The 26297-nt window shown below is 39.7% G+C and overlaps 1 protein-coding gene and 1 long non-coding RNA gene across 3 annotated transcripts in view; one reads left to right on the forward strand and one right to left on the reverse strand.

Moving 5' to 3' along the window:
• LIN7A (lin-7 homolog A, crumbs cell polarity complex component) overlaps window positions 1-1515 on the reverse strand; it is a 150205-nt gene extending 148690 nt beyond the window's left edge. Inside the window, exon 1 of the mRNA XM_020873276.2 lies at window positions 1364-1515. Coding sequence (XP_020728935.1) covers window positions 1364-1406 — 43 coding nt within the window. The 5' untranslated portion in view covers window positions 1407-1515. The remainder of the gene's footprint in view (window positions 1-1363) is intronic.
• LOC139030800 (uncharacterized) lies at window positions 87-26297 on the forward strand. 2 transcript variants are annotated; one of them, XR_011483184.1, is made up of 2 exons: window positions 87-357; window positions 20663-26297. It is a non-coding gene; the product is annotated as an uncharacterized lncRNA (long non-coding RNA). The 2 variants fall into 2 exon arrangements; XR_011483183.1 differs by lacking the exon at window positions 87-357 and adding an exon at window positions 1502-1634.

Consider the following 26297-nt stretch of genomic DNA (forward strand, 5'->3'; position numbering starts at 1 on the left):
ACCACGTAACATCTCTTCTGGCACCAACAGATTGCGTTAAAGTCACCCCACAATCTCTCCAAATTAAAAAACCTCCCTAACTTCGCACTGGCTTTTTCACTGTACTCGCAGCCGGATGCCGTTTTGCCTTGCCCCACAGTCCGGTTTAATCCTCCAGAAAGAATATTTTTAGAGGCACATCGGACTGAATCATTTTCATCTGAGCACACCATTTCCAAATGGCCGCACAGGGTCCTAAATCCGGCCGCGGCGGGCCAGGACGAGCAGGTGTCCTCCGTGGCAGAGGTGGTGGGACCCCGGAGCATTCATAACTGGACGTCGGAAAGCCAGAAAGAAAACTCGAACACGCAAGCACAGGTATAACCCCGCAGCGGTGCGCGGGAGAGGCCGCGATCGCAGCGAAGGATTCCATCCTTGGGCTTGGGGAAGTCCTAGAAAGGAAGCAAACGCTGCTTCCCCAGTCAAGTCAGAAAGCAGGACGCACAGGGTCGCAGGTCAGAAGTTGAATTGTAACCCAGCCTGCGCTCCGTCCCAGCGCCTTCCGCAGCCCGGGCATCGCCGTGGCACCGGGCTGGGAGAGAACAAGGCTGGCTGGGGCAGGAGGAACTGTGAGTTGCCACGGCCGGAGAGCCGCCCCCGGCGAGGGCAGACGCGACCCCCGCCGCCTTCCGAGCGCGAAGCCGGGAGAGCGGGCGCGGCTGCCGCGACGCTGCGCCCCCGGCCGCGGCCCCGCTACCCGCGCTTCGCTTCGCCCTTTGCGCGGAGGGCAGCTCGCAGCCCCGCCGCCGTGCCCCCGGGCACCGGCCTCCCGGGGGGACGCCTGGCCCGCCCCCGGGCAGCTGCCGGGGTCTCGGCAGCCGGACCGACCCTCGCCCCCCGGCGCCGGGACAAACTTCCTTCGTCCTGGGCCCCCAGCCGCGCAGACTGCCAGGCGGCTCCCTCGGCAGGCTTCCCCGGGCTCCGGCTGCAGGCGCCCTCGCCCGGCCAGGCGAGCTTTCCTCCCTGCCCCTCTCCAACCCCGAGCCCCGGGCGAGCGCCTGGCGGTCCCCGCGCCTCCGCTCCAACAAAGCCGGCGGCCGGGAGGCGAGCCGCCGAGGGGCTGAGAGGGGCGGCGTGGGCTGCTGGAGCCCCGCAGAGGCACCCCTGGGCCGGGCGACGGGAGCGCGAAGGGGCGGCGGGGACGCGGCGGGCGGAGAAAGGGGAAGAAAGTGTCCTGCTCTCGGCGCGAAAGCCCTCTCGGCTCGCCCTCGCCGCCCGGCTCCCCCGGCCCGAGCGCTGCCCGGCGGCCCGGGGGGAGTTGGCGGCGCCAGGGGAGGCGGCTGGCGGGGGACGCGGTGGCCTGGAGGGCGAGCCGCCCCCTTACCTCTGTCCAGAGTGAGCGGCTGGACCACTGTCAGGGTCGCCATGTCTGCCGTGGGAGCCAAGTGACGCTCGGCTGCAGCAGCAGCCGCCGCTTGTAGTGAGAAAAAGAGGAGGAGATTGGGGGCGGGGGTGGTGAGGGAAGACGGAAAGGAGGGGCAGGAGGGAAGGTGGCGGCGGTGGAGGAGAAGAGAGCCTGGGTGGGTTGGCAGCCAGATGGAGACGCAACTGTTCCGCGGCGGGCAGACCTTCAGATGCGGCGTGAAGCGGAGCAGGTATCGGAGAGCGAATGCCTCGCTGGCTCTGGGAGGGAACTTTGCCGTTCCACCCGAGGAGCACCGGATGGGTGTAGCTAGCGTGTTGCTTTCTTTCAACTTTCCACTCGAATAAAATGGTCACAGCTTACGGGCGTTTGGGGGAAGAAGAATAATGAAAGGGAATAGAGGGGAGGGAGGCAGAGAGAATTTTTTTTTTTCTGATTAAGAGAGTTTGTCAATCCCCTAGTTGTAATCGAGGGGATGTAATCCCATCCCCTAGAGAGAAAATGCTTCTAGTTCAGAAATGTTGGGTTGTAATTGTGGTTGCTGTTAATTTCTGTTAACGTTTATTTTGGAATGTTGACTCTTAACAGTACACGGGATAACTGACTTAAAGCCAGGGTTCCATTACTTCTAGGTCTCCATTAAGGACCTCAGTATATTGCCTAGAAAATAAATTATTTTACAAGTAAACTTCTTTTAAAATGGTTTTAAATTAAAAATCACAAAGAGAAGTTTCTATCACGGAGTTTGAAAGACAGGTACCTAGCACTTTTCCAGGGTGTTCTATAGCCAGTGGTTACTCAGAGTTGCCAATTGCTGATTAATTAGCATATTTGACAGGAATTGAACTAGGCCATCGCCTGACTTGGGGGATTCAGTACAGTCCCTGATTCCAGTAGCCAGCGATCTAGTGGGAGATGATGTTTTTAAAAGGGTGACTTTAGAGTCAATCTATCAAGAATCAGTGACTAGAACTTTCAAATATTGGTTGTGATCCCTTCACCCTAACAGATTGCTTTCACTGTCTTGCCACATAGGGACTCTCATTTTGATCAAGAAATTAAGATATAGTTATCTTATGTAAGCAGAATGGTGATGACTATGAGTTCAGGATTGGAAATGACAAAGCTGCCTCCTTCCCTCTCCTCATGACAGAGCAGAATTGTTTTGGCTAACAGTATACTCCTGAAGACAGACACTGTTTTACAGCAAAATATTTGCACATAGTCTACATCATTGTCTTCTGATTACAATATGGATGGTTTCTGAAGACCTTTCCCATCTCATGGTTTATATTTGAAAAAGAAAAAAAAAAAAACACAAGATTTCACGAGTGATTTGAGAAAGTCAGAGATGATTGGTCAAACCCTAACAGACCTTAAAGACATACCTAAAATAATAGTTGTTGCTTATAATATTGTGCTTATGTTTTCATTTAGTGTCTAGAAAGAACCCTGATCTTGAAATTCAAGGCTTAGTTATATGCTCTCCAGAAACCACATAATCTCTCACTGATCCCCAGTTTCTTCATCTGTCAAACAAGGACACTTTTAATCTTCAAGCTTATTGAGATTCTGTAAAATGAGGGAATTCTTGCCTGCAAGCTCACTGAGTTTTGTGAGGGTCTAATGCGTTCATGCACATGTATGTGCTTTGAAAACAGTAAAGTATATACAAATATATGCATACAACATGCACATTCCACCTGAACTGTATGGCAAGCACTCTGCTAGGTGCTAGCCAAACAAAGATGAATAAGACATGGCCCTTTTTCCAGACAGTGCTCAGTACAAGTTGGTAGACAAATAATGAGCAGGCTGTGAGAATATGAGTAAGCTCTGAGCAAAAATGAGAGCAGTAAGTACTCTAAGCACCGTGGAAAGATAAACTGGGAGAGAGAGAAGAAGCAACAATTCTGGCTGATTGTCATTATTTACATCCCCTAAATCAAACAACAGAAAGAAGTTGAATCATGGACAATAGCAATAGAGTATGTGCCAGGGCTTTGCACAAAATATCAAACCTCATTCAATAATTTAGGGTGAAAAGAATATACAGATCCTTTGGCCACTTGAGTAGTTCTTAACATCAAATTTTATCATGAATATGTATTTGAGTGGCTTGATTCATAATTCTAAAAGCCATTTCAACACAAATCCCAGACTGTGAAGTCCAAGAAAGTTGCCTTTTTGTCTTTGGGTTTCCTGATGTATTCTCAGCATCAAATATTTAATAGCATGTTTCTGGACTTAGGCTTTGAGCTCCCTAATTGAACATTTACTCTACCATTCCCCCTCTGTGTTGACTCTGGAGAGTTCTTTTAAGGATTGAAAGAGAAAGTAAGAGGAAGAACAAATCGCCATATATCTTTGCAAAGAGTCAGACATTTTAATTATTGTTTCTAGTAGTGGCAAATTCAATGCCTTTACCTTATGTCTGCATAGGTGTAGAAAATGAATAGTAAATAATTTATTATCTGTCATGAAGGATGAGTAGCTACTGTCTCTCCAATAACATTTGTGAATTTCTATTTGAGATATGTATAAATGTAAAATGAAAGTCACTCAGTCATGGAAGAAAAGCTATGACCAACCTAGACAGCATATTAAAAAGCAGAGACATTACTTTGCCAACAAAGGTCCGTGTAGTCAAAGCTATGGTTTTTCCAGTAGTCATGTATGGATGTGAGAGTTGGACTATAAAGAAAGCTGAGCACCGAAGACTTGACACTTTTGAACGGTGGTATTGGAGAAGACTCTTGAGAGTCCCTTGAACTGCAAGGAGATCCAACCTGTCCATCCTAAAGGAAATCAGTCCTAAATATTCATTGGAAGGACTAATGTTGAAGCTGAAACTCCAATACTTTGGCCACCTGATGTGAAGAACTGACTCACTGGGAAAGACCCTGATGCTGGGAAGGATTGAAGGCTGGAGAAGAGGACAACAGAGGATGAAGTGGTTTGATGGCATCACCAACTCGAGGGACATGAATTTGAGCAAGCTCCAGAGTTGGTGATGGACAGGTAAGCCTGGAGTGCTGCAGTTCGTGGGATTGCAAAGAGTCGGACGTGACTGAGAGACTGAACTGAACTGAACTGATTTGAAATTTGTAGAAACACAATCTTGCTTTGGCAGATAAAGGCCACACTTGTGCTGTGTGCTGCGCTGGGCTTAGTCATTCAGTCGTGCCCGACTCTTTACAGCCTCACGGACTGTAGCCGGTCAGGCTCCTCTGTCCATGGGGATTCTCTAGGCAGGACTACTGGGGTGGGTTGCCGTGCCCTCCTCCAGGGGATTTTCCCAGCCCAGGGATCGAACCCAGGTCTCCTGCATTACAGGGGGATTCTTTACCGTCTGACCCACCCGGGAAGCCATACTTAGGTCGCTTGAATCACTCCTGTACCAGCCACAGTGTTTCATCAAGGTCAGTATACTTGATCTATTCAAGTATACTGAATATGCTTTGCTGATTGTGTATTAATTAGGAAATTATCAAAGACGCCTGTGATTATACTTTTATCTTAGCTATTTGGTTACACAGTCAATACACTTTTTCATTAAATTATATGTAGCAGTATACTTCTGTGGCATCTTTATTTTCAATGAAATTCATTAATTCAGAAATACTTACTGAACACTCTCTGTGTGCCAGGCTTGGGACTAGGTTGGCTTCTCTTTCCTTATCTTTTCAGCCTAAAGAATTAGGTATTATTATCCCATTTTATAGATAAGTAAACTGACACTCAGAAAGGCCAATCAACTTCCTTAAAAATAGTAGCACCTGTATTCAAGAGCCCCTGTTTGTTCTACTGAAAAACACACTTCATCCTGCACTACTCAAGATTTAGTAGTTTCAGCCTTTTATTTCAGATGGAGTGTATGTGTGTGCATCCTTTATCTTTTCATGTTATGCTTGAGATATACTCAAAGAGAGAAATGCATGGAGGAAATTTAGGTCACAGGAGGAAAGAACTACAATACTGGTTCCATTTTATATAAATACAGGTTAGTATTAAAGCTAACTATCTACTTTGAATATAAAATCTGTTCTTGTTAAAAAATTCATTCAAAGTTACATTAAGGTCTGTTTCACTTATTTGAATCTTTGTGAATTATATGACAAAATCAAGAGAAGGTTTGCATAAAGCATTAGCATACTAAGAAAATGTGTTTAGTTAGATTATAAATGTAGTAGAATAAGCACAGTTTCATATGAGGAAAATAGCACCTTCAAACTGGAATTCTTTCAGCCTTGGGTGTTAGAAATTATTTTTGACTGATTCAAGATATCACTTTATCTTCTTTAATTCTCACAGCTTAGTCAAAATAGTGCTAGATTAAGAGGAAGTGCCAACCTATACTTTGGAATATAAATGTTTGTGTGTTTTTTTAAAATAGTCATTGAAAATCTTGTTGTATTTATTTTTCCTTAGACTTTTTTAAAAGTGGCAAATATGTTCATGGCAAAATATCTGAATCCTAGACTTGTTTAATAACTATTATCTGTTTGTTCATCAATTGATACTCTACTTACTATGTCACAGATGCTGTTGTAGGCACTGCTATATTGTAGTGAGCTCGAAAAGGCCCTGTTCTCACCTGGCTTATACTCTACAGGGGGAGAAAGACAATAGACAAACTAAGAAACAAACAAGAAAGTGGTTAATTAGTGACTGTGTGTTGTGCAAAGAATGAATAAAGATTGGATTGAATCTAGAATAATGTCAGGATTACAAAAGACAGAGATAAGGGAAAGGGGCATTCTGAGAAACAGGAGAGAAAAGCCAGGGATGAAAAAGCGGACGTGGTATATGTCTGGGCAAAACAGGCAGTTCAGTTGGGAGCGCAAGAAACGAGCCTGAGAGGGCCGTGGAGAGGGAGGCTGTGACGGATAATGTAATAAACAGAAATGTGATGAGCCTTTCACAAATTGCCTTGTGCCCACCATACAATGAAACGTACAAAGACCATCTAGGCTGAGAAGAAAAAAATTGTGTTGTAGCATCTAGAGTAAAAATTACTAACATCAGAATGAGTTACTAATTCAGTGTTGGATGTTAGAAAATTGAAGATGCAATAAAAATATAAAATGTCAATTTTAATTATTTTTCATTTCCTTCAAAAGAAATTTTTTAAAACTCTGAAAGAAGTATGAAATCTGAGTAATTAATCTTCACTTGTAGGGTCTTATTTGCATTACTTCACATTATCTGTTATGCAAATAATGAATATAATAATGTTTGCTCTAATTCTGCCATAAGCAATAGCACATATAATAAGTGCAAAGGCTTCCTGATAATAAAATGTTTTATTTATGCTTGTTTGACTCATAAAATATAAAATGATGTTTTTGTTTCATTTTGAAATGAACATTTTTCTATTTTCACAATTAGAAGTTATGATTGATATTTTATAATGAATTTAAATTCAAAACATAATTTTCTTCATTTTCTTTATGCATTCCATCCTCATATTTCCACCTTTGGGAAAGCCTAATAGACACAGAGAGGCAAGATAAAATGACTTTTAAAAGTGATACTGAAAAAAAAAAAGTGATACTGGACTCATCTCTTTCTCACATCTACTCAGGAAATATTTCTGAACTTTTAGAACCCACCAATTTTAATGGTTTTTAAAAAATATTTTTATTATCATTACATTAAAATTTTTTAATATATTCAATTTTGAGTCTATAGTTATATGCTTTTTATCCAGCAAATGTTTATGAAGTGAAGTGAAGTCGCTCAGTCATGTCCAACTCTTTGCGACCCCATGGATTGTAGCTTACCAGGTTCCTCTGTCCATGGCATTTTCCAGGTAAGAATACTGGAGTGGGTTGCTATTTCCTTCTCCAGGAGATCTTCCCAACCCAGGGATTAAACCCAGGTCTCCCGAATTGTAGGCAGATGCTTTACCGTCTGAGCCACCAGGGGAGTCTCAAATATTTATGATGTACCTTCTATATACCAGACACTGTTCTATGTTCAGTGGTAAACACAGGGAATGCCTTTCCTTATGGAGCTTAGTTTTTCTGAAGGAAATAGATAAAACACAAATAATCAATAAATCAGATGATCTTAGGGAATGGTAAGGACCACAAACAGAGATATGCCTGTTGACACTGTTATGTGAGACCCACTGTTATTGTGCCTTTTGCCCCAATGTCATTTTTTGTGACATCACACTAGAATCTTTAAACTGGTCAAGGTAAGAGTATTTAGCTTTCTTTCTTTCTTCTGGAAAGCTGGTTGTTAAATATTTATCAGCATACCATAAAGTCCACAAAGAAAATAAAATAGAAAGTTGTGATGAAATATGCAGCAAGGAACAGGCAACATTAGAATGATCAGAAAATAAGTCATATTACACTTGATAGAAAATTTTCAAAAATAACTATCCAGTATTTGATGGAGTATTGACTAGGATGCTGGACCTAGGATGGAGTTAGAAGAAATAGGAGACATTCAGGTAATTTTTGAAGAATTATAAAATATTTGGAAAGAAAATAGAAGCATCAGTGGAAAATCAAATATTTAATTACACAATGACATATCAACAAGAATAAGTGGTAGTATAAATCTCTATGTGTTAAAGGCATACAGAATCAAAGGAAAGTCCAGATTCTTTGAATGCTTCCTGGAGGCTGTTTACAATCACTTTTAGAGGAAACTTGGAGGTATTTTTTCTCCCGTATGCAGATAATAAAATGTCACACCTCTGAGGAGAAAGCTACACTGTGCAATTTTGAATCAAAAGATTGCTAACCAAGTGGACCAGGATCTTCTACAGGATTTTCTGAGAACTAAAGAAGAGGAGGGACATGATTATCACAATTGAGTGTCTTTGTTGCTAGAGAATCTTACCATGGTGAGGGGACAACTCTATTGCCTTGATCCTTAAAAAGGACACTAATGATGGTTAAGGCTTATTTGTTTCGGACTTTGGCTTTATTTAAAATTTGGTTTCAATGGCTTTTTCTTTTCAACTTAATTCCCGATTTTAATTTTTTTTCTTAATCCTGCCCAATTTATTCATTTCTTCAAATTCTGGTACTATGGAATTAATTAGAAATAGTAGGAACAGATGAAAAGGGCATCTTCAAGTTCTTCCCAGATTGTGACACTGTACAGTAATTGAGGCAGTAACAGAATTTACTGTAGGTGTGCTGAGGGCCATACTGCCAGTAATTAGCAAGCTTGAGAGCAAATTGCAACATTAGCATGGACAGCATGTTCAGGAGAGGTTACAAACTCTTGTTTTTATCCTCCAATGCTCTAGGCAAAAATGATTACAAATTTAATCGGTTTAATATGATCTTTCTGGGGCTCAAACTGAAGCATAAAGATCAATTCCTTAAACTTCTCAGTAGGGTCAAATTATGCTTTTCTTAAACTAAGTGCCTCATTCTCTCCTTCTCTGTCTTCCCTCCTTTCCTGGTCCTCGATTAACTCCCATCCCCTTGCTCATGAAGGTAGATCTTTCTGTTGCCTATAGTCTTATTGTGTCATTCCCCAAGTCCATAGCTATGCAAGGTATATCCATTTACTGAAGTACCATCTCTGAGAAATTTCCTCTGTCAGAGATTTTAAAATTTTACTTCTTACTAAAAGCATTGACTTGCATCAGTTCAGTTCAGTCGCACAGTTGTGTCAAACTCTGCAGACCCCATAGACTGCAGCACACCAGGCCTCCCTGTCCATCACCAACTCCCAGAGCTTACTAAGATTTATGTCCATCGAGCGTCAGTGATGCCATCCAACCATCTCATTGTCTGTCATCCCCTACTCCTCCTGCCTTCAATCCTTCAGAGCATCAGGGTCTTCTAAAGTGAGTCAGTTCTTCGCATGAGGTGGCCAAAGTATTGGAGTTTCAGCTTCAACATTTGTCCTTCCAATGAATATTCAAGACTGATCTCCTTTAGGATGGACTGGTTGAATCTCCTTGCAGTCCAAGGGACTCTCAAGAGTCCTCTCCAACACCACAGTTCAAAAGCATCAATTCTTCAGTGCTCAGCTTTCTTTATAGTCCAACTCTCACATCCATACCTGACTACTGGAAAAATCATAGCTTTGACTAGAAGGACCTTTGTTGGCAAAGTAATATCTCCGCTTTTTAATATGCTGTCTAGGTTTGTCATAGCTTTCCTTCCAAGGAGCAAGCGTCTTTTAATTTCATGGCTGCAGTCACCATCTGCAGTGATTTTGGAGCCCCCAAAAATAAAGTCTCTCACTGTTTCCATTGTTTCCCCATATATTTGCCATGAAGTGATTGGACTGGATACCATGATCTTAGTTTTCTGAATGTTGAGCTTTAAACCAACTTTTTCACTCTCCTCTTTCACTTTCATCAAGAGGCTCTTTAGTTCTTCTTCATTTTCTGCCATAAGGGTGGTGTCATCTGCATATCTGAGGTTATTGATATTTTCCCAGCAATCTTGATTCCAGCTTGTGCTTCATTCAGCCTGGCATTCTGCATGATGTACTCTGCATATAAGTCAAATAAATAGGGTGACAATATGCAGCCTTGAGAGGAAAGTGAAAAACTTGGCTTAAAGCTCAACATTCAAAAAACTATGATCATGGCATCTGGTCCCATCACTTCATGGCAAATAGATGGGGAAACAGTGGAAACAGTGACAGACTTTATTTTTGGGGGCCCTAAAATCACCGCAGATGGTGACTGCAGCCATGAAATTAAAAGACACTTGTTCCTTGGAAGAAAAGTTATGAGCAAACTAGGCAGCGTATTATAAAGCAGAGACATTACTTTGCCAACAAAGGTCCATCTAGTTAAGGCTATGATTTTTCCAGTGGTCATGTATGGATGTGAGAGTTGGACTACTAAGAAAGCTGAGTGCCAAATAATTGATGCTTTTGAACTGTGGTGTTGGAGAAGACTCTTGAGAGTCCCTTGGACTGCAAGGAGATCCAACCAGTGTCTCCTAAAGGAAATCAGTCCTGAATATTCATTGGAAGGACAAATGTTGAAGCTGAAACTCCAATACTTTGGCCACCTGATGCAAAGAGCTGACTCGTTTGAAAATACCCTGATGCTGGGAAAGATTGAAGGCAGGAGGAGAAGAGGATGAAAGAGGATGAGATGTCTGGATAGCATCACCGACTCAATGGACATAAGTTTGAGTAAACTCCGGGAATTGGTGGTGGACAGGGAGGCCTGGAGTGCTGCGGTCCATGGGGTTGCAAGGAGTCAGGACTGAGTGACTGAACTGAACTAACGTACTCCTTTCCCGATTTGGAACCAGTCTGTTGTTCCAATGTCCAGTTCTAACTGTTCCTTCTTGAACTGCATACACATCACTCAGGAAGCAGGTCAGGTGGTCTGGTATTCCCATCTCTTGAAGAATTTCCCATAGTTTGTTGTGATCCACATAGTCAAAGTGTTTGGCATAGTCAATAAAGCAGAAATAGATAGTTTTCTGGAACTCTCCTGCCTTTTCAATGATTCAACGGATGTTGGCAATTTGATCTTTTGTTCCTGTGCCTTTTCTAAATCCAGCTTGAACATCTGGAAGTTCATGATTCATGTACTGTTTTAGCCTGGCTTGGAGAATTTTGAGCATTACTTTACTAGCGTGTGAGATGAGTGCAATTGTGAGGTAGTTTGAACATTCTTTGGCATGGCCTTTCTTTGGGATTGAAATGAAAAACTGACCCTTTCCAACCCTGTGGCCACTGCTGAGTTTTCCAAATTTGCTGGAATATTGAGGGGAACACTTTCACAGCATCATCTTCCAGGATTTGAATTAGCTCAACTGGAATTCCATCACCTCCACTATCTTTGTTCATAGTGGTGCTTCCTAAGGCCCACTGGACTTCACATGCCAGGGTGTCTGGCTCTAGGTGAGTGATCACACCATTATGGTTACCTGGGTCATGAAAATCTTTTTTGTATAGTTCTTCTGTATATTCTTGCCACTTCTTCTTACTATCTTCTGCTTTAGTTAGGTCCATACCATTTCTGTCCTTTACTGTGCCCATCTTTGCATGAACTGTTCCCTTTGTAGCTCTCATTTTCTTAAAGAAAACTCTAGTCTTTCCCATTCTATTTTCCTCTATTTCTTTGCATTGATCACTGAGGAAGACTTTCTTATCTCTCCTTGCTATTCTTTGGAACTCTGCATTCAATTGGGTGTATCTTTCCTTTTTTCCTTTGCCTTTCACTTCTTTTCACAGCTATTTGTAAGGCCTACACAGACAGCCAGTTTGCTTTTTTCATTTCTTTTTCTTGGGGATGGTCTTAATCCCTGTCTCCTGTACAATGTCATGAACCTCCACCCATAGTTCTTCAGGCACTCTGTCTATCAGATCTAATCCCTTGAATCTATTTGTCACTTCCACTGTATAATCGTAAGGGATTTGATTTAAGTCATACCTGAATAGTCTAGTGGTTTTTCCTACTTTCTTAAATTTAAGTCCAAATTTGGCAATAAGGAGTTCATGATCTGAGCCATAGTCAGCTCCTGGTCTTGTTTTTGCTGACTGTATAGAGCTTCTTCATCTTTGGCTGCAAAGGATATAATCAGTCTGATTTCGGTGTTGACCGTCTGGTGATGTCCATGTGTAGAGTCTTCTCTTTTGTGGGAAGAGGGTGTTTGCTATGACCAGTGCATTCTCTTGGCAAAACTCTATTATTATCCTTTGCCCTGCTTCATTTTGTACCCCAGGGCCAAATTTGCCTGTTACTCCAGGTGTTTCTTGACTTCCTACTTCTGCGTTCCAGTCCTCTATAATGAAATGGATATCTTTTTTGGGTGTTAGTTCTAGAAGTTCTTATAGGTCTTCATAGAACTGTTCAGCTTCTTCAGCATTACTGGTTGGGGCATAGATTAGATTACCGTGATATTGAATGGTTTGCCTTGGAAACGAACAGAGATCATTCTGTCATTCTTGAGATTGCACCCAAGTACTGCATTTCAGACTCTTTGTTGACTATCATGGCTACTGCATTTCTTCTCAGGGATTCTTGCCCACAGTAGTAGATATAATGGTCATTTGAGTTAAACTCACCCATTCCAGTCCATTTTAGTCTGCTGATTCTTAAAATGTCGATGTCTACTCTTGCCATCTCCTGTTTGACCACTTCCAATTTGCCTTGATTCATGGACCTAACATTCCAGGTTCCTATGCAATATTGCTCTTTACAGCATGAGGCTTTACTTCCATCACCAGTCACATCCACAACTGTGTGCTATTTTTGCTTTGGCTCCGTCTCTCCTGAAATATGTAGGGTTTGATAAATGCCAGAACAGTAAAACATGAATAAAGGATTTCATAGAGCATGGTTGGCATCATGAAAGGGCTGGCATTTATACTGGGTCTTTAAAAACAAAACAATTTCTTAAAAAAAAAAATCTTTGTGTATTTGACAGCATCAGGTCTTAGTTGTATGTGAGATTTCTTAGCTGTGGCATGTAGCGTCTTGTTCCCTGATCACAGGTTGAAATGTGGTCCCCTGCATTAGGAGTGCAGAGTCTTAGCCACTGGATCACCAAGGAAATCCCAACAAAAGCATTTCTTAGGTGGAGGTAGAACTGAATAGACTTTCAGTTGAACTGAACAGAATGTATAAATGTATGCTTCAGAAAGCAATGGCATGTACGTTATTATTGAAACAGTATGAAGATGTGAAGGAAGTAGCAAAATTGTAAAATTAGGAAGAAGCTGGTAGGGGAAAGGAATGGCAGGTACCATAGAGGGCTTGTGAAGTCACTCAAAAAAGTCAGAATTTATTCAAAAGGCCATTAAAGCGTTTTAAGCAGGCAGGTGATATGAGGCTCTTCTTGAAATAGTATGTTAAAATTTATTATAGAAAAGTGATTATAAATGCTGAATAGAGTAGCAGAAAGTCAAAATTATCCATATCAACTGATGATGTTCTAGTCACATATGAAGAGAATAGACCCATTCTGAGGTCACACAGACAGGCCTTCACACAGAACTATAGCTTGGTTGAGTGGTTGGAAACATTCAATGCCATCTTCACTGTCACCATGGCAGATTGGCAGCCCACTCTGGCATGCTTGCCTGGATAATCCCGTGGGCAGAGGAGCCCCGTGGGCTGCAGTCCATGGGGTCACAAAAGAATCTGACATGACTGAGCGACTAAACAACAAAACATAGAAGTAATGTTGGTGTACAAAGGAAGAGTAATCAGTGACTTAAATTTGAAATTCTGAGGACTCAAGATTTCTTAACACCTTACATCTTTCCTAAAACATCACTGTTTATACCCCAAGTAACTCTCTGCTCTTTTGTGAACTCCTACTAACTGTAGTAGCTTATCTTCAGGTAGTCTAAAAAGAAGAATGAAGTAACAGGAAAAAATATGAGAGATTTTGTTATAGATAGGATGTGATGCAGATACTGCTATTACATCAATAAAAAGATATTCATTAGGATAGATTTTAGAGACTAATTGAGGAAATCTGTTCATTCCAATATAAACTTTGAAGTAATAATATGTTCATTCAGTTGAAATGTTTTCAAGAAACATTTTTTCAAATGTCCTCCCTGAGGACAGGGAGTGGTTATAGAGATTTAAAGGGTGGTGTCTATACTGGGTCATTATGTCCATTGTAATTATTATTAACACCAGTTTTAAAATTAGAGACAAAGTATGAAGAAAAATATGGAACATGTTACTGAGCCTGTAGAAATTATAACATCAGGTGGGAGCTATCTTCCTTTTCTTAGTAAGTAAGTGTTAGCCACTCAGTTGTGCCCGAGTCTGCGACCTCATGGACTGTAGCCCACCAGGCTCCCTGTCCATTAGATTTTCCAGGCAAGGATACTGGAGTAGGTTGCCATTTCCTTCTCCAGGGGATCTTCCCAACCCAGGGATTGAACCCAGGTCTCCTGCACTGCAGACAGATTCTTTACCAACTGAATTATACAAAGGAAGCCTTCTAAAAGAAAGTGAAAGTCACTCAGTGGTGTCTGACTCTTTGTGACCCCATGGACTATACAGTCCATGGCATTCTCCAGACCAGAATACTGGAGTGGGTAGCTGCTCCCTTCTCAGGGGATCTTCCCAACCCAGGGCTCAAACCCAGGTCTCCTGCATTGCAGGTGGATTCTTTACCAGCTAAGCCACAAGGGAAGCCCAAATGGACATTTAGATTTGGCTTTCTTCCAAGCAGTGAGTGAACCAGGGATCTAGCTTCCCTCTGCTTAGAGGCTCTATTGTGGTGGTTTAGTTACTAAGTCATGTCCGACTTTTGAGACCCCATGGACTGTAGCCTGCCAGGCTCTTCTGTCCATGGGATTTTCCAGGCAAGAATACTTGAGTGGGTTGTCATTTCCTTCTCCAGAGGATCTTCCTGACCCAGGGATTGAACCTGGATCTCCTGCATTGCAAGCAGAATCCTTACCTACTGAGCTCCTTTCCTTATCCCAAATCTTTTTGAACAACATTCCCGCCCTTGATTTTCAGCGTCATAATGTTAGTGTATAGTGACTGACATTTTTATCCAGATTAGTTGTTATAGAAAGCTAAGATTCATAGGTGTGTAAGACATATTTTAAGCATAGATACGAGATTTTTAATCTTCTATTTTCCTGTGAGGTATATATAAATATTATAACTCTTAAGACTTAAAGTATCTGTACTTGATGTCAGTGGAACTTTTACAGTAGGAGATGAGATAAAATATTTAGGGAATAGGAGAGATGGTAAATGAGCAAGTTAACAATTTTGTGTTATGTGCAGCTCATAATTGTAGCTCTGTGACGAGCTCCCACTGAGTCAATGGGAGGTGTGGGTGGAGGTTAGAGCCAGGTTAATTGTTGCATTGAACATCATTCAGGAGAAAAAGTAGAGATAAAACTGCAGCATTTATATTTCTGCCCTTCAATTTTCCTTCATCTCTATACTTGTATTTTCTTCACTCGTTATTATTTATTTCCCATGTCTGAATTTTTTCCTCCCTTGACTCCTTTAGGTTATTGAAGAAATACAGTTCATAAAGTTGACTTTCAAGGTGTTTTAAAAATAAAGAAAATGCCAGTCATCTATTCATTTTCAATATAGTGTTGGAAATATAGTTCCTCAGAAAGTATTACCAAGTAATCGGATTGAAAAATAGATTTTGGGAGGAAAGAGGTATTTTACTACATGTCTCTCTGGCAAGCTAGGGACTGTGGTGCACCATCACTGCTAGGCCTGCAGGTATTTTAATTATCATCCGACAGGTCATTTTTCTCTTTTAGTAGTTTTCTAGTCCTTTGGGATCCACCTTCTCAATGACTATTAGTTTCTTCTATGTAAGGAAAGAACCTCTGACTCCAAATATGCAGCTTCAGTAATTTGGCCTTCGTATTCTCTGACCTCTCATCTTCACAGTGTGATTTAGATCTGGTTTATGGTATAATGTGTCAAGGATACTACTGCCTAATTATCACCAACTCCAGGTTGCAATTCTCTTCACATTTGAGACTTTAAATTATTATCAATGTTCTTTCACTACTTTGTTAATTTAGAAAGTTAATACTTGTGTAGATTGAAGAATGCCTGTATTTTGCTCCTTGTCTTCTTGAGTATTATTTTATTCTTCTCACTCTTCTAATTTTCTACTTCTGTGTTTGCTTTTATTTTCACCCAGGTTATTTTACCAATATTAATATTGTCTTTCAAAATTTTTTTGAGATATTCCATTACTAAATTTGGAAAGCATTTATACAAATCCTGAGGGAACTGAAGGTATCAGAAAGAAATATAAAACAATACTTTATGGACTGTTAAGTTGTCATGCTTATTAAATGCAAAAAAAAAATCCTTTTAAAGAGGAATAAACAAAACTTTCTTTTGTGTCTTCACCTTTCAAAAAGAACTCTGGAAAACAACTTTCCATCAAGTTACAAATTTTATTGAATAATTTAGTGAAACAATCACACAAACCAAGTTTGTTAGCTTTGGGCATTAAATGCACATGTGTATAAACTTATCATTACCTTGCTTATCCCACAATTTAAGTTTTTTGACAGAAAATGTCTATTTTGATTTTTTAAAAATCACTGAAAATTGTCTTTTAATTTTTAGAAACCTGAATGTATTCTATCGTAAAAACGGTTTTATTTGTGTCACTGGCTTATTGGTGACTTTCATTTTTCTTTTAACTTCATAGAATCCATGAGTCATACATTCCTTTTCCTGGATATACAACATGTAAGTTCATTGTAAAATTTAAACAAATATGTTAAGATGTCTTTCTAAAACTTGGCAACACCTCCATTAGATGAGATCTTCTCAGATGGGCATGATTTTATGGCAATGAAGAACCGTAATTGTGTTTCCTCCAGAATGAGATGTAGGTTGAACTTCCTCATCTTATTGGTCTAGAATCTCTGTCTCCTACAGAGTTTATTTAATAATATTCTAATGTTACTCATGTCCTAGAAGTTTTCATTTGTACATGGTAGCATTTGGGCATCAAACTTTTCTGATTTTATTTGTATCATTGGAACAGTTTAGAAGCTAAAATCCAGGAATTTTTATTAAGAAAATTTTAAATGTAGAAATATAAAAACAGAACATAGACAACTGAAACTAATTTCCCCAGATTGATAACAGATGGACATTTTTAAGGCTAAACACATTATTTCTATTATCTAGAATTAAAAGAAAATATTGTGATGACAAACAAATACATTTACCAAATTCAAATAGGATTCTTACAATCCTTATCTTGTACCAGAATTTTACCCATTAGAGTTCTAAAATATTAATATGAGAGCATAATTCTATGCATTTAAAATTTTTCTGTGGTTTTAAGTAAAAGATTCAGTTCCACTAATGAACATTGGGCATGTTTCTAAGAGTTAAGCCAATACTGAAAAATATGAAAGCTCCTTATTATTTTAAAGGACATAAGCTGAACATGGACAAGACCATGTTTGAGTTTCGTTTTCTTTTGTTTTAATTTGTCCGCATACCTAACATATAGTAGTGAATGAATAATAAATAGATCGAAAGAAGGAAGGAAATGAGGAAAGGGACAAATGAATGAACAAACAAATGAAGAGTGATCAAAATTTGTCTGAAAAGGCAACACTGCAAATAAAAAATATTTCTAAGTATTTATTTTATATCTTAAATATCATACACTAGCTGCAATACAGCAAGTAGACTAGTGTTACCTAAAAACTTCTGAGTCCCAATGAATAGATAAGTTATCTGTAATCGGCATATCCCAGCACCCTGCTAGGGAGGACTGACTTCCACTTATGTTTCATTTTCTTCACAGGCTGGCAGTGATCTTGCAAATTACAGTGAGATTGCTTCTTTCTAGGGTTAAGTTCTAAAGTCAGCTACTAACGCAAAAAATGCCCTTGAAAAATCCTTTCTATCATCTATAAAACTTGATTTGGGATCTATATCCTTATACAGTGGGCTTCCTGGCGGCTCAGACAGTAAAGAATCTGCCTGCAATGCAGGAGACCTGGGTCTGTTTGCTGGGTCAGGAAAATCCCCTGAGAAGGGGATACCCACTCCAGTAGTCCAGTATTCTCGCCTATGTAATTCCATGGACAGATGAGCCTGGCAGGTTACAGTCCATGGGGTTACAAAAGAAGCAGACTCAACTGCGTGACTAACACTCACTTTCACCTTGATACAGTAGTTCTTAAATGCATTACAATTTTAGGATTACTGTGCTAAACTTTAAGACAAAGTTGAAGCCCTCAGGAGTGAATGACTCAGTGTTCAGTGAGAGGATGGCTTCAAGATTAAGAGTCTCTGCTTTGATATCAGCCTGCTGTGTGAATCCTGGGTCCAGTGATTGGAACCTGTGTGACCTTGGCTAAATGACAGTATGTCTTGCTCTGTGTCTACATCTGCAAAACTGGATTACCTAATAGGTTGTTACGAAACTAATAGGTTGTTATGAAACTAATAGGTTGTTATGAACCTAATAGGTTGTTCTGAAGGTCAAGTGAGATAATCTGTGTAAACTATTTGAAATGGTCTGGCATGCAGTAAGCGTGTTTGCTATTCTTCCTGACTTTATGACAACTATTAAAATTCCTAATAAAGAACAAATGATGGATGAGAATTCTAAAATGTTTTTGTTTGCCTGAAGGATCTACTCCATTCTGTTTTAATAAATCAGCCTCTGTAAACTTAATGAATATAAATAAATGTGTCTTAGGAGGAGGTAACAAGATAAAGTGTCACTGGCCCACAGTAGGCAACGCTCACTGGATTTTAACCAAAATTTTACTTGTGAGCAGCTGGACATACATACCATTTTTGAAAAAGATAGGGCGATGACCTTGACAGCTTACATCTATCTTTCCAGACTGTCAGTACCTATTGAGGCCTCACTGAACAGGAATCAGTTTCCTGTGCTTAGGCATTAAATGCAAATTATGTGAGGGTTAGGTTCTAAATCCCACTCAAAAGTTGTATTCCTATTAATATAATTCTCCTACACTAAAATGTACCAGTTCACTCCTGCATATTTTTTTTTTTTTTTTTGCCTACTTGACCAAAGAGTCTCCTCTACCATTACACCTGGTAATGGTTTCAATCTTATATGTAGCCCCAGCTAGAATTCCAAAGAATGTTTTCTCTAGGTGTTCTGCCTTTGAAGTCTCTGGTTCCAGTATCTACTCTGCGCCTCCCTACCTAACACGCACACACACAAACACACACACACCCTCTGTAACTGTGGTTCCTTAGGCTTCAGTCCTGCCAGACTCTGCAACCCTCTGGGTGTGAGCCTCCAGGCTGCTCTGTCCAGGAGATTCTCCAGGCAACAATATTGTTAGTGGGTTGCCGTGTCCTCCTACAGGGGATCTTCCCAATCTGGGGACTGAACCCTCATCTCTTGAGTCTTCTGCACTTGCAGGCAGGTTCTTTGCCGCTCACTCCACCTGGGAGGCCCAAACTTCTCCCCCTTTGTCATATCACCTCCGTTGAGCTTTTGCCTGAGGAGTGCTGCCTCTGCGTGTGTGTAAGGACAACCTGTATCTTTTCCTCCTGAAACAGATGTGTACCTTGCATACCTAGTCTGAATATTTCATTCATTCATTCAACAAGTATTAAGTCAGTATGGCAGCACACCAGGGATGATACATTTAGGATACTGATAGGTGAAGGAGGTGCACTGATCTCTGGCACCTTTGAGCTGGAAAGAAAGAATGAAAATTATATTAGTGAAAATTTGTCATATGTCATCAAAGCAAAGCTGTAGCTAACTTTCTTTTGTAGGATAGCAAGACTGGAATACATCCTGCATAAGCATGAAACACTTGTGAGCATTCCGATACAGGCACTCTTTGTGTTTGAGTGGCAAGGGGAGGAGTCACTTGAAAAATAACCACTTTTCCGTGTTCTACTTTTCATCTATGAAGAAGAGAAGGTCCAAAAGAGTTTGACATTTTTCTCATCCTACCGGTTGTTATGTGATCTCATTTGGGGTGACTATTTCTTTTTTGTTTTGAAGTAGGAAATGAGGAAAACACTGTTTCATGGACACTGTACCTCTGGCATATTTGAGTAGAGATATTATTTTTTCCTCACTTTTTCTCATGCAGGTAGGAGCCAAGTTTTTAGGATATGAAACTGTTGGCCAAAGCTGATCATGATTTTTATAAATATCTGAACATCTTATAACATCACAAGGTGTTGCTTTTTTAACTGATGTTTTTTAGTTATATTGTAAAGTAAGGTTCCAAAATAACAGATATAATGATAGTGATAGTGACTGAGGGTCCATTATGTGTCAGGGACACACAAATATAAACTATTTTTCATTTAATCTTTGCTGAATCTCTAGGAAGAAGATATTATTATTCTTTATTTACAGGTAATAAAATCAATGCCCCGAGAAGCTAAGGAGTATAACCACCCTCTCTCATGACCCTAATTTCAAAAGCTTACCTTTTCTCATTCTGCATTACCCCCCGCCTCCAAAAATGACATTTAAAGACTGGCTATGGACCATATCAACTTTTCACCACTATTCAAAAGCTGATTTATCTATTGCCATCCCAGTCTGTTTCATGTTGACAGTTCTGATATTAATATTCAAGGTTGGCAATTATTTAAATGCCAGCAGGTTGCCTGGCCAAGAGGATCTGAATTGATATGAACACGTTTTTGAATAAGACTCTAATGTGGACAAAGCAGATAGAGACACTGTAATTATAAAAAACAATGTAAATCAGCGAAGAGATTGATTTATTTGATGCTACAGTGGATTACTTGTGGAAAACTAACACTCTCGAAAATGTTTTTCTTAGCTTTGTTACAGATGTACCTGGGCTTCCCTGGTTGGTAAAGAATCCGCCTGCAATGCAGGAGACCTGAATTCAATCCCTGGGTTGGGAAGATCCTCTGGAGAGGAAATGACAGTCACTCCAATATTCTTGCCTGGGAAATCCCATGGAGAGAGGAGCCTGGGCTACAGTTCATGGAGTCACAAGAGTTGGACATGACTTAGCGACTCAACAACCACCATCAACAACAAAGATGTATATAATTAGTCCTAAGAATTGCCTAGTGGTTTGAATGCATGACATGCATGGAGGAAAATCTTGTTTCTTTTACATTTTGATCTCTTTACTCATTTAAATTGTCCATCTTCTAGCTTCTTTTGAAAAACCTTCCAGTATTCTCAAAGTGCAGAACCAATGCCTTAAAAATTATTTGCATTTTACATTCAGCTATTTTAACTACTGTGAATGACTTCCTTTAGTTTTTGCTCTGTCTTTATGCTTTGTTCTGTTACCCAAATTGCTTTGAAAAGTTTAGCTTGGAAAACAGCAAAGGACCAGATGCTTTAATTTTCTTAGCTGGCTCCTTCTATCTTAATAAGATTTCTTGTCTGGATTCAAAGTAACTTTTGTCATATGTATGTTCTCTAACGTGATAGCTTTAAACCAGTATAAAGCAGGGACATAGATGTAATATCTCCAAGATGTTCTCTGAAACTATTTCCTCACAGAATCCCTTATTCATCTCTCTCCTACCTTATTTTTTATATTCTTTTAAACATTGTACTCTGTAACTTTATTATTGCTATGAATGCACTGAATGAATTCATGTGTTTAAATCTTAACCCCCAACACGATGGCATTTGGAGGTGGGGCCTTTGGGAAGTGATTAGGTCATGAGGATGGAGCCCTCATAAATGAGATCAGTGCCATTATAAAGGAAATCCTAGAAAGCTCCCTCTTTCCCTCCACCATGTGAGGACGCAGAGAGAACATGGCAATCTGAGAACAACGCAGAGGGCCCTCAGCACAGAGAGAATCTGCTGGCACCTTGATCTTGGACTTCCCAGGCCCCAGGACTGTAAGAAATATATTTCTCCATATAAGTCACCCAGTCTCTGTTATTCTATTACCAGTCTGAATGAACTAAGACAATTATGAAATTTTATGTATCAACATATCAAAAATAGTTAACAGAAAACTTTTAAACTTGCACCCAAACTTATCTGTCCTATAAATGTCAAACATTCAAGTTATCATTTCATCCTTTTTTTTGTATTTTTTATTTTCCTCAATGTGAAATATTTTTAATAACTTTATTGAGATATAATTCATATTCCTTGAAATTTACCCACTTAAAGTATTCAATTGCACACACTCATGAAGTTGTACATCCATCACTGCTATAACTTTGGGCTTCCCTGGTAGCTCAGATGGTAAAGAATCTGCCTGCAATGTGAGAGACCTGGGTTCAATCCCTGGGTCAGGAAGATTCCCCTGGAGGAGAGAATGGCAACCCACTCCAGTATTCTTACCTGGAGAATTCTATCGACAGAAGAGCCTGGTGGGCTACAGTCCATGGGGGTCACAAAGAGTCGGACACGACTGAGTGACTAGCACTTTCACTTTCACTATATAACATTAGAATTTGTTCATCACCACTCCCCATTCCCACCTTCCTAGCCCCTGGCAACCGCTAAACTTTTACCTCTCTAGTTATCCTAACCTGGACATGTAATATAAGTGGAATCACACAATATATGCATTTTTATGTTTTATTCACTTAACATGATGTTTCAAGGTTCATCCATGTTATAGCATAAGTACTTAATTCCTTTTTACTGACAAGCACTGTTCCTATATTTTTAAAAATAAAATATAACATTTTAATATGTAAGTTATATATATATATATTGCTGCTTGTGGGCTTTTTCTAGTTGCGGCAAATGGGGGCTACCCTTCATTGCAAGGTATGGCTTCTCATTGCGGTGGCTCCTCTTGCTGCTGAGCCCAGGCTCTAGGGCACTGGGGTTTCACAGCACTGGTACGTGGGCGCAGTAGTTGTGGTTCCTGGGCTCTAGAGTACAGGCTCAATAGTTGTGGAGTGCAGGCTTAGTTGCTCCGCAGCATGTGGGATCTTCATAGACCAGGGATTGAACCCATGTCTCCTGCATTGGCAGGCAGACTCTTTACCACTGAACTACCAGGGATGGCTTAGTCTTTACCTTGTTCCTAGGCAGAGCATCAGTATCAGTCGAAGGTGAACTATTAGGGCATTCCAAATTCATTCCTGGGGATATGCACAGTCCTGCATATGAACATCACCTTCTAGATTTTCAGGAATTTTTGGACTCTTTTAAATCCCTCAGTAAATATCTCACTACCCTTTTCTTTTATGAGACTTCTGGTCAACCTCTTGTTAGCTACAGATGGTGTCACTGCCTCAGCTAGCTATAATATCAAACAATTACTATTAAATATTTTCTACAAATATCCTGGAGATAAGAGTCACACAGAGAGAGTTCTGGGTTAAGTCAAATAAAGGCAAGTTCTAAGAAAGAAACTTTGCCTAGCAGCTGCTAGAAAGGTCAAATAATAACATTTCTCTGGAGATGAGACTAGGAAAATCCAAGCCAGATTTTCCTAAATTTTCTATCAAAATCCAGACTTAGGAAAATCTGTACCTCCAGTGGTTGCGAGACTTCTGGTTGTTACAGCTATCTAGTTGTGAGTCTGCAAGTTTTCAATTCTACAACAGAGCTGAAAAGGGGATAATGGGAGTCAGACAAGGTAAAATGCCACAATGCTTATTCTTCTTACTGAGATCCAGTCATTTTTATTGCATAATAGCTTCTGTAATTGTTGCAAGCCTTTAGTTAATTTCAGGGGTCTTTAAAAAGTTGACTTTGAGAATAATTGCTAATGTTCTCATTGTTTTTATAGGGAGCAGATTTTTGGAGATCTTCACTCTGTCATTCTGGAAGTGCTTCTTGGGTCATCCCTTCTTGTATGTTTCAATGGTATCTTAAAATGAACATCCCAAAATTGAATCATCAATTACACATCACATTTCTCCAAGTTTTAATAATCTTCTTTTATAGGCTGTCTTCAATACCCATGAGGCTGTACTAACCAGAAATCTCTTTTATCTCCCGCCACTATATTCAACCCATCAACAAGTCCAGTGTATATTATTTCCTAAATGGCTCTCAAATCTATCCATTTTTAGCAGTTCCAGTAGAAACATCATGCCTCCTCTTCTCAAAAACTGACTTCTAAGTGCTATAATAACCCTTTGAGCAATCTACCTGCTTCCAGCCCAGCCTCGTCTCACCATTTATCCACACATAGACTGCATGACATTTTTTAGATGCAAAAATACTCATGTAACTTTGGGTAAAACTCTTAAACACTTTCCTCTAAAAGCAAACATTTTTACCATAATCTTCAAAGTCCAAACTATCTTCCACAGTAAGTTAGTAGCATACATTCTACTCTCTCCCTGGGAAAGTTTCCTTCTTTTCTTGGTCCAGTGAACTTTTTAATCACTATATCTGAGCCCAAGTACGACTCTCAGAGAAACTTTCTTCAAATCTGACTAAATCATATAGCACCATGCACTTGTCCTTCCTAGGAATTATAAGAGCAATCTGTCTCGTTTTTTAGGCTAGAAACTCCATGAGGACAGAGACTCTGATTTTGATTACAGTTGCATCCTCTGAGTTTTAGCACAATAGCTGATGCAAATTTTGCCATCAATTAACATTTGTTAAGTAAATGAATGTTAATAAATGATCTATTTAAGGCAATAATGGGATAAGCAAAATTAATTCCTTTAAGCCAAGAAGTTAAACAATATAACTTTCAAGCAGTCAAAGGAATCAGTCTGTCTGTTTCACCTTAAATGTTTTACTCTTCATTGAAAGAAATATTAGTTGCTTTAAAAAGAAATGTTCACACTGTGGACATCAAGCCACATGTGGACAAAACAGGCATATGTAGAATTTATATATTCAATTTGGAGTTCATCAGTAAAATCAGATTTTGAAAATTACTTTGATAATTAAGTTCATAATAGCACATTGTATAGATTTTCTACACTTTAACTATTAGCATAGAGTACCAATAAACTAATAAATATTTTCTATTTAACAGATATTCTCTGATCTAGCATCACAAAATAGATACAGTTAAGTTGCTTGAGGACTATGCATTTAAAAAATCTATTTTCTACACAATGGCAGGGTGGGTCTAGTTTTTTCTTTTTTCTGTTATGTCAGAGGAAACTCTTGAAACCACTCATTGTGGTTAACTACATTCCTAATAATATGTCTTTTGGAAGGACTATCATAGGTCTTCTAAATGATTAGATTGCTTATCTTCAGGTAGATTGAAAAGAGTTGGACCTTAAAGAAGACTGAGCACCAAAGAATTGATGCTTTCGAACTGTAGTGTTGAAGTAGGCTCTTGAGAGTCCTTTGGACAGCAAGGAGATCAAACCAGTCAATCCTAAAAGAAATCAGTCCTGAATATTCATTGGAAGCACAGATGTTGAAGCTGAAGCTCCAGTACTTTGGCCACCTGATGCGAAGAGCCAACTCATTAGAAAAGACCCTGATGCTAGGAAAGATTGAAGGTAGGAGGAGAAGGGGACGGCAGAAGATGAGATGGTTGGATGGCATCACCGACTCAGTGGACATGAGTTTGAGCAAGCTCCGGGAGATGGAGAAGGACAGAAAACCCTGGTGTGCTGCAGTCCATGGTGTTGCAAAGAGTTGGGCACGACTGAGCAACTGAACAACAAGATTGAAAAAGATATTTCCTGAGGATTAACTCAAGATCCATCACTTTGCTTCTAGCATCAGAGACCCAGGATATCCATGATACTTTATTCCAACTCGATGTGACATAGCCCTTGTGAAGTATCAGTTAATCTTTCAGTAAGATTGACAGTATTGCTTCATTTGGCTTCGAACCATCATTTTATAACTAAGCATGTTGTCACAGATTTAAAATGCTTCAGATGACAGCTTTGGATTTCTTTGCTTAAGTTTTTTTAAAGTATTGAAACTTTAGCAATCTCTTCAATGAATTGTGTGTCAGTTTTAGATGTATTCTTGACACAGAATTGCCCTGCATTTCAAGCAGCACATTATAAGCTGCATATTTTCTACCTGGGAGATACTTATTTGGGAAATATGTTCATGACGTAGACTATTTTTTTCCCTTTAAGTGTGGAAAAACTTGTTTTCTTTCTTATTATGCTGATTTTTCCCTCCAAATATACAAATGAACTGCCATTCTATTGTAGTAGGCACTTTGATTTCCCAGATGTTATGCTAACTCTCTTACTGCTTTTGGATAGTTTCCAAAATACAGTACTTGGATTAAATGTGTCCCTGGTAGATTTTACCCTTTAGCTGTGTCCTTCTCTCCTTTTTATACTGCTACTATATAGAGCCTCTCAATGACTTTATTATATTTCAGCGTATGACTGCTATTTCCTGTTATTTTTGTCTTTTATAGTTGAAAAAGAGTTTATTTCTCTAGCATCTTTAGGATTGGAGATCATTAGTTATATATTCAAAAGGTACACATTTTTCATGTAAAACATGTTAGTATGGCATATGACTGTGAAAGAATAAATATATTTGGAACTCTG

This window comes from Odocoileus virginianus, chromosome 24, assembly GCF_023699985.2.
Source record: "Odocoileus virginianus isolate 20LAN1187 ecotype Illinois chromosome 24, Ovbor_1.2, whole genome shotgun sequence".
In the NCBI taxonomy this organism is placed as follows: Eukaryota; Metazoa; Chordata; class Mammalia; order Artiodactyla; family Cervidae; genus Odocoileus; species Odocoileus virginianus.